Raw genomic sequence first — 21024 nt, forward strand, 5'->3', positions numbered from 1 at the left:
TTCTGCACTGCAAAATACCTTGTTAAGGGAATGAAAACACAAGCCACAGACTTGGATAACATTTTTGCAAAACACATATGTGATAAAGGACTGTTAACCACATCATACAAAGAACCCTTAAAACTAAACAATATGAAACAAACAACCCAACTTTTAAAATGAGCAAAAAATTTCAACAGATATCTCACTAAAGGAGATATATAGATGGCAATTAAGCATATGAAAAGGTGTTCAACATCATATGTCATTAGGGAATTGCAAATTAAAATAACAATAACATACTACTACACCTATTAGGATGGCCAAAACAATACATTTACAACAACAAATGCTGCCAAGGACGTGAAGAAATTGGAATTCTTTTCTCTGCTGACATGTGGGAATGCAGAATGGTATAGCCACTTTGGAAAGCAGTTTGGCAGTTTCTTACAAAACTAAACATAGTCTTACCATGTGATTCAACAATTGTACTGCAGTAAAAAGATCAGTGATTGCCAGGGGTTGGGGGAAGGGAGGGATGATAGAGCACAGAGCATTTTTATAACAGTAAAACTATTCTGTATGATACTGTAATGGTGGATACCTGTCCTTATACATTTGTCCCAACCCATAGATTCCACGGCACCAAGAGTGAATCCTAAACTATGGACTTCAGGTGATAATGATGGGTTCATCAATTATAACATGTGCCACCGTGGTGCAGGATGTCAGTAGCCGGGGAGGTTAGGTGTGTGGGGATAGGGATAGATGGGAACTTTGTACTTTCTACTCAATACTGCTGTGAACCTAAAATTGCTCTAAAAAATAAAATTTATTTTTTTTAAAAGTGAGGACAAAGTCTTCCCTGGAACCTGTCACAAGACATGCCTATGACATGCTTTTGGTGTCTACATATCAAGCCAGCTTTTTTCCACTTAATTAACATCTCATATTCATTAAACAATTATTAATAAAATACCTACCATGGGATAGGCATTGTTCTAGGTACTAGGAATAAAGTAGCAAATGAAGCAGATATTTAAAAACTCAGATATTTCACATCTGGGAATCTGAATCAATTACATGCGATACAAAAAATTCTTATACTCAAATAACTCCCGTGTTATTTATAATGGTGAAAACTTGAAAATATACTACATAATAGTGGGAATACTTCAGTAAATTATGACACATCCATTCAATTGCATATTATACAGCTATTAAAAATACAGCCCATAATAAGATATAAAAATGTCTGTGTTGTAATGTTGACTGTAAAGGAGTAACATAAGATATGGTAAGAATGTAGATAAGGTGAGTCATTACATGAACATGTTAACAACATTAATCCTTTGTTAATGAATCTATGGGTGGCCGATTTGTACTCCCAAATTTTCATAAAGAGCATGTGTTATTTTTATAATGGAAAATGTCCCAATAAACTATTTTTAAGCCTAGACACTTAATATTTGAATTGACTAGCCAAATCTTCATGCTTTTAATGTCGTAGGTGTGTATCTCATAATTGCTGAAGCTGGAATTTCCTTCGTGTGCAGTCAGCCACACCTCGCTATACCTGTCAAACCATCTCAATTATCCACTCCAATTGTCATGCCTCTCGTGGGTTAGTTGTGAATGGAACACAACTCTAGCATGACATTGCGACTTAAAAGAGCATATCCAGTATTTCGATGATCATTCTGAAAATATATTTCCTCTTCAAAGTTTTTACCTGTCAGTGAGGCATTTAAATTGGGGCATTCTCTTGTTTCTGAAGTCTGATAAAATCTTGACCTTAGAATATTTATTGGTAATATTTATTCATTCACAAAATTAGTTCTTAGCATATCCTATATGTCAGGCATTAGTCTAGAGCTGGGGCTAGAAAAATGAATAAGATTGGGTTCCTGACCCCAGCCCAGGCTCACACTGTAGTAAAGGGAAACAGACATGAACACTAGGTGACATGGAGTGTTAGGGGCGCTATGGTAGAAGTCTGCAGAGAGTGCAATGGGCGTCCAAATGAAGTGATCACTTGCACAAGAGTGGGAGGCTTGGCTGGAAAGGCTTCTCTGAATAGGATGACATTTGATCTGTGTTTTGAAGGGCATCGTTGGCAAGGTAAGTAATCCAATTAAAGGAGGTTGCCTCAGCTAAAGCACAGTATGCTCAAAGGTGCGGATCATTTGAAAATTTGAGTTCAGGTGCAGTAGGGGTAAGGTAAGTATCCAACAGAATTTTCTACAATGATGGAAATGTTCTATTTTGTCACTGTCCAATACGGTAGCCTCTAGCCACATTTGGCCAGTACAACTGAAGAATTGAATATTAACTTTCATTTAATTCTAGCTAATTTAAATTTAAATAGTTTCATCAGTTAGTGGCTACCATATTGAACAGTGCAGGTTTAGAGATAAATAGAGGCCAGTTGCAGGAGGGTCTTGCATCCCATTGAGGAGGACTGAATTTTCTTCTGCAGGGCCTTCTGTGGTCTGCAGAAAGGGCTGTACACAGGCAGTAATATTATCAGCTTTGCCTGTGGGAGTGCCCCAGCCTGGAAGCAGATAATACAGTTAGGAGATTCCCATAACCTGCCTGAGTGAGAGCATTAGTAATTAGGGAAGGAAATGGATGTGAGACTTGCTGAGAAGGGCTGGACAGGCTTAGTGACAGGTCTGAGTGTGAGGGGAGAGGGAGTGGGGGAAGTGGGATCAGGTTTGAGCCAGCTATTAAATCAATGCCAATTCATCCCATAAAGAATGCAGAGAGTGGGACAGGTTTGGAGAGTGTAAGGAACATGGCTGTGCTGTAGCCAAGCAGGCATAGGTTAGCAGGAATAGGCCGAGGTAAACAGCCTAGATATCTCAGCAGGATTGGGGTGCAAGTGCACAGTCCTGTGTCTTATATAGTCACAGCCATGTAGGCATAACATAGAGCAGCTCCCCACCTGGCTCTCAGCCACTAGTGTTTGTGTAGTGTATAAATGTAACACTGACCCTGTGAAGGGGCTGCTGAATAAAGCCATGTCTCATTTACCTGCTGTCTCTCCAGTGTTCTTCCAGCTCCCTGCCCCACATCCACCCACTGTCCTCAGACCTCAGCTGGGGCTGCACCCCAACCCTGAGTGTGACAGAGAGAAGATGAGTGTTAGAGATCATGATCCTGAAGTGCTGACGAGAAATTCAGGTGAGTTATTACTATCTTTCTTTTTCTTTTCTTTTTTTTTTTTGAGATGGAGTCTTGCACTCTGTCTCCCAGGCTGGAGTGCAATGGCGTGATCTTGGCTCACCCCAACCTCCGCTTCCCAGGTTCAAGTGATTCTCCTGCCTCAGCCTCCTGAATAGCTGGGATTACAGGCAAGTGCCACCATGCCTGGCTAATTTTTGTATTTTTAGTAGAGATGGGGTTTCTGTACATTGGCCGGGTTGGTCTTGAACTCCTGACCTCACGTGATCCACCCACCTAGGCCTCCCAAAGTGCTGGGATTACAGGCATGAGCCACTGCTCCCAGCCACTTATTACTATCTTTCTGCTTGCATTGTGCCAAGAGGAAACTGACAGTTCAGCCCTCCTCAACTGAGAGACAATTGAATTAAAGTAATCTGATGGCATCTCTGGCATTTATTCAGCCATAAGAAAACAGCTGCTAAAAGTGGAATGCAGCTTTTTTAGAATTTCAGCAAAGGTGGAAGGAGATCCAAAAAATTCCTTCTTAGCTGTGCATGGTGGCTCATGCCTATAATCTCAGCACTTTGGGAGGGCGAGGTGGGGGATCACTTGAGGCCAGGAGTTTGAGACCAGCCTGGGCAATATGGTGAAACCCTGTCTCTACTGAAAATACAACAATTAGCCGGGCATGGTGGCATGTGCCTGTAATCCCAGCTACTTGGGAGGCTGAGACACAAGAATCACTGTAACCTGGGAGGTGGAGGTTGCAGTGAGATTGTACCACTCCACTCCAGCCTGGGCAACAGAGTGAGACTCTGTTTCAAAAAAAAAAAAAAAATTCCTCCTCACAAAATTGAGGACTTATGGACTACAGAGAAAGGCAGTTTTCTTGATGATTGAGAAAATAGTATGACTTTAATAAGGGTTTAGACTGTCCCAAATTAAACTTCGTCGTTGGGATTCATGCCGTAATGCTTCCTATAGTGGGAGGGAATCATAAAGATGAAATTCAAACTGGAGCCCAGTCACCATCCCCCATACCCACCTCCACTACCTGCTCTCCTAGGAAGCCTGCAAGCCTAGAGGTCAGCTCAGTGGCCACCTTCTGAAGCCCAGGGCACCATTGGAAGCTGCCTAGTTTGAGGCACGGAGGGAAGAGGAAAACACTGAGAACAACATCCCTCTTCCTGAGGAATGCATACAAGGGTGCTTGGGGGTAGGTTGGGGATCCCAAGGCAGGAGAGCCAAAGCTGGAGTCAGAGGAAGCTCTTCTTCTGAAACCTGTAATTTCAATGTCTTTTCCTTTCCCTTCAAAATTGTAATTTCCTTCTGAAATCATTCTAACCCTTTAGTAAAGACATTAATTTAAAGATGTTTAAAAATCTCCCCCCACCCTCTTTTTTAACCTACTCACTTCTATACTCACCTCTTTAACCCAGATGGTCAACTGTGACTATTACATCCCAGGCTCTCTTCTTAGGTGTGGGGAACTCAACAAGGTATGCTCCTTGTCTTCAAAGAGCTATGGTCTAGTGGGAGAGACAGACAGGAAAATAGACTTCCATAGAGTATTGAGAGCTTTGTCAGGTGTAAGCAGTGGGGGAATGGAGAAATGGGGAGTTACTGCTTGATAAGTATGAAGTTTCTTTTTGCAGTGGTGGAAATGTTTTGGAACTAGTTAGAGGTGAAGGTTTAGGACCCTAAACCCAGTATCGCCGGTCAGAGAAAGTTTCATAGGAGAGATGGCTTCTGAAGACATGGAGGAATTAATCAGATGAAGAGGAAAGGGGACATTCAGAGATAGAGGGAGTAACCTCTAGGCAAAGGTCTGGAGCCCAGAAAAAAATGGAAGTTAATGCAACATGGCCAGAGAATGGCAACAGTGCAGTCTGTCAGGAGAGGAGAGGCAGTTGTGAAAGCTGAGGTTGACATTAACGGCTTCGTATACCATGCCAAGGAGTCTGGAGTTACCCAAAGACCATTGAGAAACCTTTACAAGGTGTTGAGCAGGGAATGACACGATCAGATTTCTATTTTTGAAAGATAAGTATAGGCAAATAATTGGGGGAGTACAAAACTGGAGAGGCAGGGAGCTCAATTAGTTGTTCATTGCAGTCATCTAAGCAAGCAAAGACAGTTGCTTTAATGAATGTGGGAGAAGTGGGAATGGAGAAAGCAAATTGGTTCAAGAGAAGTTAATAAAGACTTGGTCATTAGTTAAGGATTGGGTAGATGGGTGCGAGGGTGGGTGAGCAAAAGACAGGGAGATATTCACCTTTAAGAAAAGCTACACAGCGACATTTTCCACATATACAAAATAGATCAGTAGCACATATCAGAGTTGCTCATGGTGGGCTGCCAATGCATTGCTGATATGCTGTCCTTCACTCTCTAGAGTTGAGAATCATTGCCACACATGCTACAGTAGCAAAGATTTTGATGCTTTGAATCCTGTTTTCCTAATTAAGACCATGTGGTATGTGTATGAAGTTGCACCTGGTTTATAATTCTAAGAAAGAAGAACCACTATTGCCCCCACTTTTTATAGAAGCTTGATGATTATAACAGAATTCACTGATTCTTTTTTTTTCATTTTTGTGCTCTTATAATTTTGATTTCTTTTGTAATATATAAAAAAGCCCTATGCTTGTTTATCTTCCTTAAATGCCTCAATTACCCTCCCTGATTTAAGTGGTGAAAATCTGACGCTAAGGTCCCTTATTTCTCCACTGACTGATTCATGCGATGGAGAAAGAGATGGAAAATGAAGAATTAAGGCTTTCTTTCGTCATTCATCTTACCTTTAAAGATTCTTGGCCAGGTGCTGTGGCTCATGCCTATAATCCCCAGCACTTTGAGAGGTCAAGGTGGGAGGATCATTTGAGCCGAGGAGTTGGAGATCAGCCTGAGCAATGTAGCAAGACTTTGTCTCTACAAAAAAATTTAAAAATTCACCAGGTGTGGTGGTGCATACATGTAGTCCCAGCTACTCAGGAGGCTGAGGCAGGGGGATCCCTTGAGCCCAGGAGTTCAAGGCTGCAGTGAGCTATGATCACACCACTGCATTCCAGCCTGGGCAACAGAGAAAGAATCTGTCTCTTAAAAAAGAGAAGAAAAAAAGAAAAGGATTCTTTTTTTTTTTTTTGAGACAGAGTCTGGCTCTTTCGCCCAGGCTGGACTGCAGTGGCGCGATCTCGGCTCACTGCAAGCTCCGCCTCCCGGGTTCACGCCATTCTTCTGCCTCAGCCTCCCGAGTAGCTGGGACTACAGGTGCCTGCCACCACGCCCAGCTAATTTTTTGTATTTTTAGTAGAGGCGGGGTTTCACCGTGTTAGCCAGGATGGTCTCGATCTCCTGACCTCGTGATCCGCCCGCCTCAGCCTCCCGAAGTGCTGGGATTACAGGCGTGAGCCACAGCTCCCGGCCAAAATATTCTTGATAATTACAAAGAAAAGTAGATTTTTAAGGGTTAGACAGGACCCTTGAACTCAAGAAGCTATGCTATGTTTGTATTAGGAAACGAAACTATCTGCTTTTTTTTCTGCCTTTTTGTATCTGTGCCCATGTAAATAACATTTGAAAAAGAATCTCCATGAAGAAGATGGTTAAGGAATAATCTTGTGATCCTCCTGACTAAAAGGATATGGGAAAGTACATGAAAATAGCTCATGCTTATCCTAAGAGAAACGGAAATAAGGGTGACTTGCATTGTCTTATTTGTTCCATAATTTCTTTCTCATTATTGACCTGAAATCTCAACTTCCCTCTCCGTTATCAAGCCTTTTTGTGGAGAAGGAAAGATAAACTGGAAAAGGAGATTGTCAGCTAATTCCAGGACTCTGACTTTCACAGTTTCAAAATCGATGCCCTACATGTAATATACAGGTTGTGTTTTTTTTAAAAAAGGAGAGCTGTTGTGAAGCACATGGATAATAATGGAGAAAGACAATGAAAACAAAGTGAATAACACAATATATATTTTTTTAACTTTTGAGGATTTTTTAGGAATACAGCTCTGTTTTAATGCTTAACATCCACAAAGCACAACTAAAAGTAGAGAAGTTCTATATTATTGAGCCTTTATTTTTTATTATAAAACATATACAGAAAAGTCAGTGTAACATATATATTTATATATACATATATACATATGTGTATAAATACATGTATATATACGTATATGTGTACATATACATGTGTGTATATGTGTATATATGTACATATACATACGTGTATGTGTATATATGTACATATATGTATGTGTATATGTGTATATGTGTATATATCTATACAGTTAAAAAATTATAAAGTGAATAGCCATGTAACTACTATCTAGATGCAAGTTAAAAACTAGAAATTTTTTTTTCCCACCTTGTCTTACAGTGCTGAAAAAATTAGAAATTTTAAACCAAGAGTACACTGCCACTTGCATGAACTTCAGGGAATCTGTATATTATCTGAAATTATATATAAAATTAGGGGCTTTATGAATTTTTTGGGAAAAAGAGTCTAGAATTTTCAGAAGCTTAAAAGAATTCCCCTCATTTTAAGTACTTATAAGAGCAATAAGACTTAAGATGGCTCCGTAACTTAGTAGCTTTGCAGTCTTAGACTAGTCTCTTGCTCTCTGAATATTGATTTCTATATCTGTAAAATGAAATAATAATGTTCACTCTCATGAGGCTGTTTTAAGGAACAGATGAGTTATCTATCTGTGAAATAGCTTTGTAAGCTCCAAAGTACTCTTTCAAATGTTAATTATCTATCTTTGTTAGCAACTGAAAAATTTAGCTTAGATCTTCACAATATCTAAAGAACTGCTGGCTGGGCCGGTGGCTCATGCCTGTAATCCCAGCACTTTGGGAGGCCAAGGCGGGCAGATCACTTGAGGTTAGGAGTTCAAGACCAGCCTGGCCAACATGGTGAAACCCTGTCTCTACAAAAAACACAAAAATTAGCTGGGCATGGTGGCACATGCCTTTAGTCCCAGCTACTCGGGAGGCTGAGGCAAGAGAATCACTTGAACCTAGGAGGCGGAGGTTGCAGTGAGCTGAGATTGTGCCACTGCACGCTAGCCTGGGTGACAGAGTGAGACTCTGTCTCACAACAAACAAACAAACAAAAAAACTAGTAAATTGCTTTTGTTGCTCTACATTGGTTTAAATGCATGGTCTAGCATGATAATGCTAGTCTGGCAATACGCTAGTTCCTGGTCAAGCCAACCATTCTTCAAAATCATGCTTGCTCATGAGCTGCTGAATAATTTCCAAAGAAAATCACTTAACATGGCAAAATGCTTTCACTTTAAATTCATGATCCTGACACTCAGATGCACATTCATTACTTCTCAGTAATTACTGAAAGTTACTGAAAGTTTCTAGTAAGCCCACTCTTCTACCCTCCCAGATGGTTATTTCCTATTAGCCTCTCTCCAAGGTTACCCAAGGTTCCACTTCTGACCATGATGGAATAACAAGGACTGGACTTAACTTCCTACCACAAACAACTAGAAAACTGGGCAAAATATATAAAACAACTGTTTGCTATTATTGCCCCCAAATTTCTGCCTGGAGGCAGTTTCCAGATCCTGGGCATAGAAAGGTAAACCCACTGTCTAGGGACTTTATTGAGTTGAGGAGACAGAGATCAGAGTTCACAGATGTGGAAATTGAAGGGCAAAGTTTTGGAAGGGATGAAGCCATACAAATAAATAAATAGAATTCATAAATCTGAGACTTTGCTAAGTACTTGGCTGTTCATGTATGGATTGACAATCCACACAGTCAAGCACAGAATGACCAGTGAGTATAAGCTAAATAATTCTTAGAGCTCACAGAGGATGAGAAGACATTTGAGCTCTGACCAGCCAGAGTGAAGAGTCCTCAGTGAAAACCAAGGAATTCATTGAAGACCTCTGAGCAGTTATTAATTAGTAGTAAGGCCAAATTATTTCTGGAATGAAGACTACTCTAGACCTACCCTAATAAAGCTTAAAAACAGTCCACAAATGAATCAAACTCATCCACAAATAACTGGCTGAAAAAAACAGCACAACCCTTCCTAAAGGGGGACAATTCAGACACTGAACAAGGATGCAATTCACAACGTCCAGTATTCAATAAAAAATTATTATTATTTGTTGTTGTTGTTTGTTTTTGAGACGGAGTTTCGCTCTTGTTGCCCAAGCTGGAGTGCAATGGAGCGATCTCTCGGCTCACTGTAACCTCCGCCTCCCAGCTTCAAGCAATTCTCCTGCCTCAGCCTCCCGAGCAGCTGGGATTACAGGCGCCCGCCACCGTGCCCAGCTAATTTTTTGTATTTTTAGTGGAGACGGCGTTTCACTATGTTGGCCAGGTTGGTCTCAAACTCCTGACCTCAGGCGATCCACCCACCTTGGCCTCCCGAAGTGCTGGGATTACAGGCGTGAGTCACCGTGCCCGGCTCAATAAAGAATTATTAAACATGCTAAGAAGCTCAACTCATTTGAGCTTAAAACTTCTTAAAGCCTGAGGAAAAGGAAAAATATATAATTCTCTCTTTAAATGTTGAACAGTTTGTGACATATTAAAGATACTTAATCAGAAGAAATTAATTCTACAATATTCTTAAAGGCAATCTTTTAGCTTTTAGATAAAAAACATTTGATAAAATGGGTTTCACTTCTTCTAGGATGACTTCCATCACAATTCTATTTTAAGACTGTTTTATGTAGATTTGTAATCTGGTGTTTTGAAACAACATAAAGCTTGGTTTCTCTTTTAACAAAACTGAGAAGAGTTCTCATGCCTTCTTTTTCTCAAGGTAAATATATCCAGTTCTCTCTATCTTATTCTGACAAAATTTTTCTTATCATTCTCTGGATGCACTCTGGTTCCTCCGTGTTTTTTAATTAAATGCCATTGCTGCCGTGTTAAAACTAGGAACAAATAGTTCTACAAAGACTAGAAGTCCAATAAACCATGGGAGTATAAAATATATTGTCATAGTTGATGTTGTCAATAATAACCATGATAAAGGTCATAAAATACTAGTATCTAAAATTTATGAATCCTTTTATCTATGTCAGATGCTGTGCTAACTGCTTCATGACGGCTATCTCATTTTACTCTCACAACTCCACGAGATACCATTGTTTTGTTTTATAAATGAGAAATTTAGATCACTGAAAGGTTTATAAATGAACTCTTTCCACACTTATACTGTATAATAAGCCACTCAAAAACTCAGCGGTTTAAAACAATACTCATTCATTATCACACATCTGCAGGTTGACTGGAGTTTGGCTGATCTAGGCTGGGCCCCAGTTGGGCATCTCTGCATCTTACTAAAAGATCGGTTCAGGCAATTCTGTGCCATATGCATGTGATTCTGGGACCAAAGAGCTTGCTTTGTATGTACTTCTCATGGCAATGATACAGGCACAAGAGAGAAAGCAGAAATATGGGGTCTCTTTAAGATCTTGGATCTGATTTGGCACACCGTTGCTTCACCACAACCCATTGGCCAAAGCAAGTCACATGGCTAAATTCAAAATCAAGGATTGGGGAAGTATACTCCACCAAAGTCCATGGCAAAGGTGTGGATGCTAAGAGGCATGAAGGATTAGGGAGAATAATTCAATGTAGCACAAAACGCTAAATAATACTTCCAAAGTCATACCCATTGTAGCAGTCAGGGATTCAGTTTGGCTGAATGTAGCAAAAAACCCAAATAATAGTAGCTTAATAAAATAGGGGTTTATCTTCTCTCATGCAAAGTCTGGAGATAGCCAGTCAAGAAGCTGACAGGGCTGTTCCATGACGTTACCAGGAACTCAGGTTCCTTTTTCATTTTTGTTCCACCATCCTTAAGATGTGACCCTCATGTTTATGTTCACAGCAAGGCTGCTGGAGCTTCAGCCAGCATATTCTCATTTCAAGTAGAAAGAAAAGGAAAGGCAATAGACATAAAATGGAAGTGCTTTCCCTGACACCTCATCCAGTGATTACACTTACATCTCATTGGCTAGACCATGTCACAGGCCACTCTCACTGAGAAAGAGGTTGAGAGATTTTTTTTTTTTAAAAGAGAACACTGTCATTCCCAACACAGGGTTAAATTAGTAACAGAAAGAGAAGAAAACATTGACATTAAGTAGGAATTAACAGTATCAAACATACTCAGGGAGTATTTGTGCCAGGATTTGCCCATTAGTTTAAAACTATACTTAATATGATGGTATTATTCTTACCATCTTAAAAGATATTTAATATTCTAATATATAATATATGCTCATGGAAGACATTTTGCTGGCTATCTTAAAGTATAAAGAAGACAAATCAGCCATAAGCCATTACAAAGTTACAACCACTGTTAAAATTTTGCTATCTCACCGTCCTTTAGTTGCTTTACCTTGTATACAGACAGTATATTTGTATATCTAAATTGGGTTCATTCTCTACAAATAGCCAGTCTCATCTCCCTTGTATTTTTAAATTTTGTTTTATAGATCATAATATATACTCATTATGGAAAAATCTAGAAAAAACAAAAGTATAAAGAAATAAAAGTAATTTACCTATAATTCCATCCTTAGATCTAATTGCTTGCTGTGATTATGAAAAACTGACGTACACTTTTTGTGCATTATATGTATGTCAATATAGTTTAAGTCATATTATATAAAAATTTCGCATTTGGCTTTTAACAAATATAAGACAAACACAAGGTTTTTGTTAACATAATTTTAAATACCTGCCTGATATTTTACTTAAATAACGTGTTTAGATTTCTAAGGCTGTGCTATCATAAATCTTGTTACTCTGAACATCTATTTTTACACAAGCTTCTTCCACATTCCGGGAACATTTTCTAGAAGGCGGAAATAAAATTGTGTTATATTATGATGTGTATTCTTGAGTTTTTGTGTTGATTCATTTCCTAGTAATCAGGGAATGTCCTTAAGCAAAGCATATTCTGCATATTTGTTTTCAGTTTGAGAAAAATTAGTTTAAAAATAAAACCTTGTTGTTTGATGCTCTCCTTCTAATGAGTATTTAATCCTTTTTCACACTTTCACGTCTGAAGGTGGGCCTAACGATATTATCGTTAAGGGATAAAACCTCATTATTTTGACTCGGACACTAATGTGTTCTTATCATGTGCTTCTTGAATAAGCAGTTTTCTCTTCGGGCATCTTGGAGCGTTCTGCTACAGACTTCCTTTGAACAACGGGACATGAAATAAAACCTCGATACTTTTTACTTTTGTTTTTTAAAACTAGATACTTTTACAAGAACTCTATTTGCCCAGGATACAGCCCTTCCGTTTTCCCAGCCTCTCCAACTGGCTCCTCCCTCTCCCCCACCCCGCTTTCAAAGCCGCCTCATCATTCCCACGCTAGCAAGTTAATATCCTTACTTACGAGAACTTGTGTTTCACAGTCTTAACCACGGAGGTTAAGATGTCTCTGCCTGAAATTCCTTTGTTTTTAAAGTTTTTCCAGCCCATCTTTTGGGGGAAAGACCCTCAAAGTGGGACCCCGCCCCACCCCCACCTGGCCCCGCCCCCTCTGGTCCGGAGCCTTCCATCTCCATGGTTACGCGGCGGTGGCTGCGAGCGCCCAACTGCTCCGACTGTCGCGGTGAGGGCCCCAGGACAGAAGCAGACAGACACGGCTCCTGCTGTCGATTCCGATCCAGGTCAGCCTACTCGGGGCTCCGCGCCCTTGACCCGGAGGCGCACCCCGCCAGGCGGCGAGCTTGGGGCGGCTGGCGGAGCTCGGGCGGCTGGAGGACAGCGTCCTGCCTCGTCGAGACTTAGCTCTCAGTCTCGATCCTTTTTTAGGCTGCGCCGCCGCAGAGCTGGAACAGCGGTCCATTCCTGCCGGAGGCGCCACCCCAGGGCTGCAGGGCTGCCCTCTAGCCTTTGCGCGGGTGCCTGAGGCCTCCCGCTTCTGTTCCGCTCCACTGGCTACCCCAGAAGCCGGACCTCGGGAGACTTAGTAATTGGAGGGTGGGTGCGGGGAAGGTGCTGAGCCGCGTCCCTAGCGACCCGGCAGCGGCGCGCATGCGCACACAGATCCGGAGCGCGACGGACTCTCCCACTGACTGGCACTTGCGCATGCGCTGCCTGTGATCTTGGAGTACTGATTCTAAGCTGTTTTAAGCGATTCCCTTAAGCCGCGCACTGTTGTAACCACTAAAAACATAGGACTAATTTAGTCCTCACACCTCTGGAAAGAAGTGAAGCAAGTGCCCAAGGTCTCACAGCTGGACAGTGGTCGGGTCACCATGGAATCCAGGCAATCTGGTTTCACTGGACAAAATGCCTAGTGCTTCGTACTCATCCATTGGAAAGCTAATAATGCTGAGGAGTTGGCTTTATCTACTTGATATTGCCTTTGTTATACTCTACATGCCAACTTCCATTGTGCTTAGTTACTGATATTCAGGAAAATCAGAAAACTCGATCAAAACCTACCACTTTTTCCTTATAGTAAATGCTTTTATGTTTTTTATCGAGAGTCTGAACTCTATTTTAGATGTGCGGAAAAGATCATTTTAATGATCTGAGCAAGAATTGTTTTCCAAGATTCTAGTACAGTTACGAAGGGTCATTTAATGAATGTGGTGGAATAAGCATTTCTCCTTTTAAAGCTGTACTCTTGGGTTTCTCATTAATTTTACCTCCCTCCCCTACAAATACTGCTTGGCCTTTTTTTTTTTTTCTGAGACACAGTTTCGCTCTTGTTGCCCAGGCTGGAGTGCAATGGCACCGCAACCTCCGCCTCCCGGGTTCAAACGATTCTCCTGCCTCAGCCTCCCAAGTAGCTGGGATTACAGGCGTGTGCCACCACTCCTGGCTAATTTTGTATTTTTAGTAGAGACGGGGTTTCTCTGAGTTGGTCAGGCTGGTCTCGAACTCCCGACCTCAGGTGATCTGCCTGCCTTGGCCTCCCAAAGTGCTGGGATTACAGGCGTGAGCCATCGCGCCCAGCCTGCTTAGCCTTTTTTTTTTTTTTTTAATTAAGAATATCATGATAGGAATATATGTTTAGTGACCATAATTTAAATAATTGAAAATGTTATTTATCAAATGTTTCAATTATTTGAAATCCCAATCGTTGTCTGTCTTCAATAAAGTCCTTCATTTTTAAAAATAATGAAAAACAGGAGAGGCCTAGATACTAATAAAAATGCTAATAAGCTAATAGATGATATTATGACTGTTTACAAATACAATATTGCAGAAATCAAAAGAGGAAAAAAATAAATTTGCATAAAACCACAGTTTTTTTAAAAAAAATTGTTGTTTTATTTAGCCAGAATGCCTCCAACTCAGGCCGAAAGTGTTATAAGGAGTATTATACGAGAAATAGGACAAGAATGTGCAGCCCATGGAGAGATTGTTTCTGAAACTCTGATTGCTTTTATGGTAAGAAGAAATATTTTTGTGATTACTATTTTATTAAGAGGTTTTTTAAGATGTGGTGTCCATTTTCCCCTTTAAATTCTGTGAGGCTTTCATAAATGTTTTTCAGTTGAAGCATAACGAGATAATTGGACAAATTTGTGAAAACATTTTTAAAAAGTTTATAGAGCATGTGAGTTCTAGATTTATAGAGACATTTAGAAGACCTTGATGAGTTTTGGAAACATCAATAATGTTCTCCTGTGTGGGAATTTTTTGACGTGTATTTTTGTTTGCCGTTGTTAAAAATTACTCATTGCTGTGGTTTCTCTGTTCTTGCTTTTGGTTAACAATACACAATAAAAATACAGTAAAATATGCCATAGTTTCCCAATTGAAAACCTAGCCATTGCTTTCAACTTATTTCCCCATATAACTTTTCTAGCACCATATTCAAGTTTGATGTTTGTTGCTTCCTTTCTTCAACCTCTAACAAGGGTACTGATGAGTTCAGTAATAAGAAGAATAGTTGGAAAACCAACCCCAACGTAATCAAGAGGTAGTTGTTTTAAAAATGGAAACATATTAAGCTAATAATATGAAATAAAATTGCTTAATGGATTCTTTCCTAGTTAATGGACTCGTTCCTACTTTTTTCTAGGTGAAAGCTGTTGTCCTGGATCCAAGTAATGGCTTTAACATGGATAGAACCCTCATGAAAAGTGATGTGCAGAATCTTGTTAAGGTGATTACCCAACAGTCCTCAAATTTGCAATTACGTATTCTCAGTTGTAAATACAATATTTGTATTAGTCATTATTGCCTTCAGCTGCATGAAACAAAAGCCCACAAAATAGTAGTATACACGAGGTATTTTTCTCATAACACAAAATCTGGAGAGACATAGACCATTCTTCCTGGCTTCCTGGGGCACACCATCCTTGCAATATGGTCATCTGGTGGTCAAAAGATAGCTACCCTGCCTCTAGGCAGAAAGAAGGGGGAAAGACAAAGGGCAAAATATGTGTGCCAATTGGGTCTATCACCTTCTATCCAGAAAATAATAATTTTCCCAGAATCCCTCCCATCTACTTAACATTTATTGACCAGAATGATATTGTAAGTGATCCAGGGACATTCACTTCTTTTTTCTTTCTTAGATGAATAAATCCTTGCCCCAATCCAAATTGAGGCTCTGTTAGTAAGGAAGGAAGGGCAGGGAAATTGGGCAGGTAGCAGCATCTGCTACAGTATTTTAGTGAAACCTTGTTACTAATGTCTTACATTGCAAGCATTAACTAGTTTGTCATATACTGTGAAGTTAAATAGAACTAAGTTAATTTGCATTTCTCTAATGCTGAGTGATGTTGAGCATTTTTTTCATGCTTTTTGGCGATTTGTATGTCTTCTTTTGAAAAATATCTATTCATGGCCTTTGCCCACTTTATAATGGGGTTATTTGTTGTTGTCGAGTTTGAGTTCCTCGTAGATCCTGAATATTAGTCCTTTGTCAGATGCATAGTTTGTACATATTTTCTCCCATTCTGCAGGCTGTCTTTTCACTCTGTTGATTATTCATTTTGATGTGTAGAAGCTTTTTAATTTATTTAAATCCAATTTCTCTATTTCTGTTGCATTTACTTTTAAGTCATGAATTCTTTGCATAGGCCAATGCCCAGCCCTAGGTTTTTTTCTGTTATTTTTATAGTTTCAGGTCTTACATTTAAGTCTTTAATCAATCTTGAGTTGTTAATTTTTGTATATGGTGAGACATTGGGATGGGTTTCATTCTTCTGCATATGGTAATCCAATTTTCCCAGCACCATTTATTGAATAGGATGTCATTTCTCCAGTGTATGTTTCTGTTGACTTTGTCAAAGATCACCTGACTGCAGGTATGTGGCTTTGTGTCTGGATTTTCTATTCTGACAATGAGATACAATCTTACACCAGTTAGAATATCTTTAAAAAGTAAAAACATAACAGATATTGGTGAGGATGCAGAGAAAAGATGGTATAAAGCTTGTTCTTAGCAATAGGGGAAGTGATTGTGGCAGTCAGAAATTTTATTGGAAAGCCGTGGAAGAGAATCAAGGAGGGGCAGAAAATAAGTTGTTCTCCTTGTCATGACCCAAGAAGAGTTTTCCATTCCCCCCAATTCCCCAACTCAACTAAGTTGGAAAGAATCAAGCCAATATACTTTTAGTACGACAGGTACATAAACTAACAACGTATGTTATATTCAAGTGACAATTTTTTTCTCAACTAAAAATCATGTGGATGAGCTATTTTTTTAAGTGTGCATTTTAGGACAGTACTTCTCTATGTGGAGGGATCCAGGTGCACAGGCTTCTGCAAAGACACAGTGTCCAATCCTCAGTCTTGCATTCTCCCCTCCCTCCTCCCAGGAAAGCAGGGCTGGTGCTCAGGGAGATGGGTTGAGAGTGATGCTGCCAAGTGCCTGCCAGCTGCAGTATATTCAGCCTACAGAGTGAGCAGTGAAGGAAGTGGGGGAGGGAGGTGACGAGTAGAGATGAGAGAAGGAAAGAAAAACTGAGGTTGATATTCAATATAAAGAGGCAAGGCAGAGAAGGGGAATGAGCCATCTATGTGGGGGCTCATAGGAGAAAACAGACCAGGAGAAGAAATATCAAGGGTAGAACCAGAGAAATTTTGTGAAGAGAGGGGGGTGGTTGCAGCAGCTTTTTAATTTTAATTTAATTTAATTTAATTATATTTTATTTTTTGAGACAGAGTCTCGCTCTGTCCCCCAAGCTGGGGTGTGGTGGCATGATCTTGGCTCATTGCCATGTCCACCTCCCGGGTTCTCAAGCGATTCTCCTGTCTCAGCCTCCCGAGTAGCTGGGACTACAGGTGTGTGCCACCATGCCTGGCTAATTGTTGTATTTTTAGTAGAGACGGGTTTCACCATGTTGACCAGGCTGGTCTCGAACTCCTGACATCGGGTGATCTGCCCACCTCTGCCTCCCAAAATGCTGGGATTACGGGTGTGAGCCACTGCACCAGCTGCAGCAGCTTTTTATAAAATAAAATGAGGAGTGTTGTTCAAGGCACAAATAAATAGTAATGAGGAACTCTAGAAGAGTTTTAGACTGGAATATAAGCTTTGTGGAACATTTACCCACATTTAGACTGCTCAAACTAACCAAAACATCAGGTTTCTTGCCTTCAACTAGACTACTAGCCACCTGGCATGATGATTATTGGTTAACTCAAGGGAAATAACTTATTACTTAACAAATGTTATTGGTAGTAAAGATATGGAATCAACCTAAGTGTCCATCAACAGATGATTGGATAAAGAAAATGTATACACACATACACACAATGGAGTTCTATTGAGCCATAAAAAATAATGAAATCATGTCTTGTGGCAACATGGATGGAACTGGAGGCTACTATCTTAAGTGAAATAACTCAGAAAGTAAAATACCACATGTTCTCACTTATAAGTGGGAGCTCAATAATATGTACCCAGGGACATAGAGAGTGGAACAGTAGACATTGAAGACTTGGGAGGGTGAGAGGGGAGCGAGGGATAAGAAATCACTTAATGGGTACAATGTCCACTATTCAGGTGTTAGCTACCCTAAAAGCCCAGGCTTCACCACTACACGCAATATATCCATGTAACAAAATGACACTTGTACCCCCTAAATCTATAAAAATAAAAAAAGTTATTGGTTAAATAAACTATAAAGCCTGAAGTCCTCAAGGAGAAAAAAAAATAAAAGGGGTTATTGGTGAATCAATATCAGGAACCACTGCTTTTCCCTTTATTTTTGAAAATAACTTTAGGAAATACTTGACTGTCTCAAAAACTATAACTAGAAGTATTCATGGGACATTCTTTTCTAGCTTTGTATGACTCGGCTATTGGATACTAAAAATCCATCCCTGGACACTATTAAGATGCAAGTCTACTTCGATATGAATTATACGAATCGAGGTAATGTATACTACCTATTTTTATACTTAAAAAATTTCATACTGTATTTCAGCTAAGAAGGGCTTCATTTGGTTGACAATGAATTTAATTGTTTAATCAATTTAACAATTTAATTTTTGGCAATCAACTTTGAGGAATACAACAATGTTAGAAATGCTAAATGAAAAAAAACCATTGGCCTTTGTGAGTGTTAAAAGTGAATTCCAATTATTGTGCTCATAATTATTGTTTCCAGTGGCACTAATACATAATAATTAGGAATTCAGCCCATTGAAGTTAAAAGTTTTTAATTTATAGATTTTCTTGTTCCTGGTTTATGTTATTATCTCATTATAATTACCTAAATTATGTAACTATTCAAAAATGAACGATGGGGAGTTTAAGTTTAGAAAACGTTTCAATATGTAAATTTTTTTTGAGACAGAGTCTTGCTCTGTCACCCAGGCAGGAGTGCAGTGGCACGATCCACAGATCACTGCAACCTCTGACTCCCATGTTGAAGCAATTCTCCCACCTCAGCCACCCGAGTAGCTGGGACTATAGGTGTGTGCCACCATGCCCAGCTAATTTTTGTATTCTTAGTAGAGACGGGATTTTGCCATGTTGCCCAGGCTGGTGTCGAAATCCAGGCTTCAAGCGATCTGTCTACGCCTTAGACTCCCAAAGTGCTGGGATTATCAGTGTGAGCCACCATGCCTGGCTCATTATGTAAGTAATTTAATGCATACATCAAAGACAAGTTGGAAACAAAAGAAAAAGGAAAATGTAATTCTCTATGGACTGCCTCTGCACCTGCTATGTAAAACAAGTCTATTTCTCTATGGACTACCTCTACCTCTACTGTATAGTACAATCATTATTAACAATTTGGTGATTTTTCTCTTTGTTAGTTTCAGTTATGCTACCTATGTAAAAGTATATATCTTGCGTTTTTGCTTAATAGTGAAATTTTAAAGCAAGAAATAGTCATATAATTGATAAAATTTAACCTATAGATTTTTAAATTTGTTATTTAAACAAATTTTTAATTTGCAAAAAGTTCTCAGTTGATTTTGTGGCAAGGGTATAGGTATAAACTGTGCGTGGTGGATATGTTAATTATTGACCTTGTAATAGTAATATGGGTTGTCTTATAGAGTCATTGCAGAATTGTACTTGCAACAACTCAGGGAACATAGTGTCCTGCCAAAGTGAAGCCTGTCCCTCAGCATATCACAGGAGGAATGAGGAGGGATACAGTTCTCGATGCAACATCATATTATCAATAATGCTTTTCAGAGGAAATTTATCTAGAACTGAAATAAAAATACACGTAACTGAAAGGAACATATATACTACATATATATTTCTGCTACTATATATGCTTATGTATAGTATACTACATGTGCTTACATATAGCATAAATATATAATATGTATATATTTATTTTTTCATATAGTATTAAAATTAAAATATATAATATATATGTTGTAGAAATGGTCTTCTTTATTTTCTGCTTAATTGGGAGGTTTTAGCCTTTTCTGATATCTTCTGTTTAGTTTGGCTGTTTAAAGTCTTAGGTATTTTGACAAAGTATTCCATTTAAGTCACTGTAATAAATCTTCCCTCCTGGATTTTTGTCTTGAGGCTACATGCTGGCCACTGTTTTTTATTTCATTATTACAGCTTAAGAAATTACTTGTTTTCCTGAAGTAGAATTGCCATATCCAATCCAGTTTTTCTCTAGTTCTTACGTAAGAAGAATTCTAAAAATTAAATATATAGAACATTGTTATTTGGCAATTTTAGTGGAATTTCTCGAAGAACATCACCGGGTCCTAGAGTCTAGATTAGGCTCTGTTACCCGAGAAATTACAGATAACAGAGCATGTGCTAAAGAAGAGTTGGAAAGCCTCTACCGGAAGATTATCAGCTATGTGTTACTCCGCTCTGGCCTTGGATCCCCTACAGACATCAAGACTGTCAGAGAGGTAACAGGTAAAAAGTATAACCAATTTCCATTTCATAAGTGAAAATATATGGTCATTGCATTTTATAAAACATGTTAAATTAGAAGTGTTAAAGATTGAAGTTCCCTTTTTATCTGAAAAAAAAAAAATCAGCACAAATGAGTTAAAATGTACCCAGTCTCCTTTTACACTGTGTATCCATTCTAAAACTCAAGTAGCACCTCTAGAAAGTGAAATATTGCTAATTTTCCTAGAGCTGTACATATCTAGGCACCTATTACACCCCATTAGAGAAACATTGATAGTAGGATTGAGGGTACCAGGCTGATTGAGTAAATGGAAAAGCTGAAAACGGATATTTCATATTGATGAAAGAAATTGAGTCTGTCATTTAAAATGGGTGATGGAAAGGGGCACCATTTTATCCTTAGGAAATCTTTGCCCTCTTTCATCCTTTAAAATGAGGAATAGGAAAAATGTCTAGCTCTCCTATGGCTTTCTTCCATAATTATTTTAAAGCATCCATTTTTTGGCTCAGATTCCTAATTAGAAAGCTTGTTTTCATGC

General features: G+C 39.3%; 1 protein-coding gene across 10 annotated transcripts in view; it reads left to right on the plus strand.

Annotated features, from left to right (window-relative positions):
* The window catches only part of CFAP206 (cilia and flagella associated protein 206), a 91355-nt gene that overhangs the window by 23653 nt on the left and 46678 nt on the right, over window positions 1-21024 (plus strand). For 4 of the 10 annotated variants that reach the window (XM_003822855.5, XM_055113943.2, XM_055113942.2 and 1 more), the window contains exons 1-5: window positions 3031-12827; window positions 14450-14562; window positions 15200-15283; window positions 18418-18508; window positions 20297-20485. In XM_003822855.5, the coding sequence (XP_003822903.4) occupies window positions 12590-12827; window positions 14450-14562; window positions 15200-15283; window positions 18418-18508; window positions 20297-20485 (715 nt within the window). In that variant the 5' untranslated portion in view covers window positions 3031-12589. Of the gene's footprint in view, window positions 1-3028; window positions 12828-14449; window positions 14563-15199; window positions 15284-18417; window positions 18509-20296; window positions 20486-21024 lie in introns of those variants that run through there. The other 6 variants (XM_055113945.2, XM_055113947.2, XM_024929235.4 and 3 more) reach the window with 4 other exon arrangements.

Source organism: Pan paniscus, chromosome 5 (genome assembly GCF_029289425.2).
Source record: "Pan paniscus chromosome 5, NHGRI_mPanPan1-v2.0_pri, whole genome shotgun sequence".
NCBI lineage: Eukaryota > Metazoa > Chordata > Mammalia > Primates > Hominidae > Pan > Pan paniscus.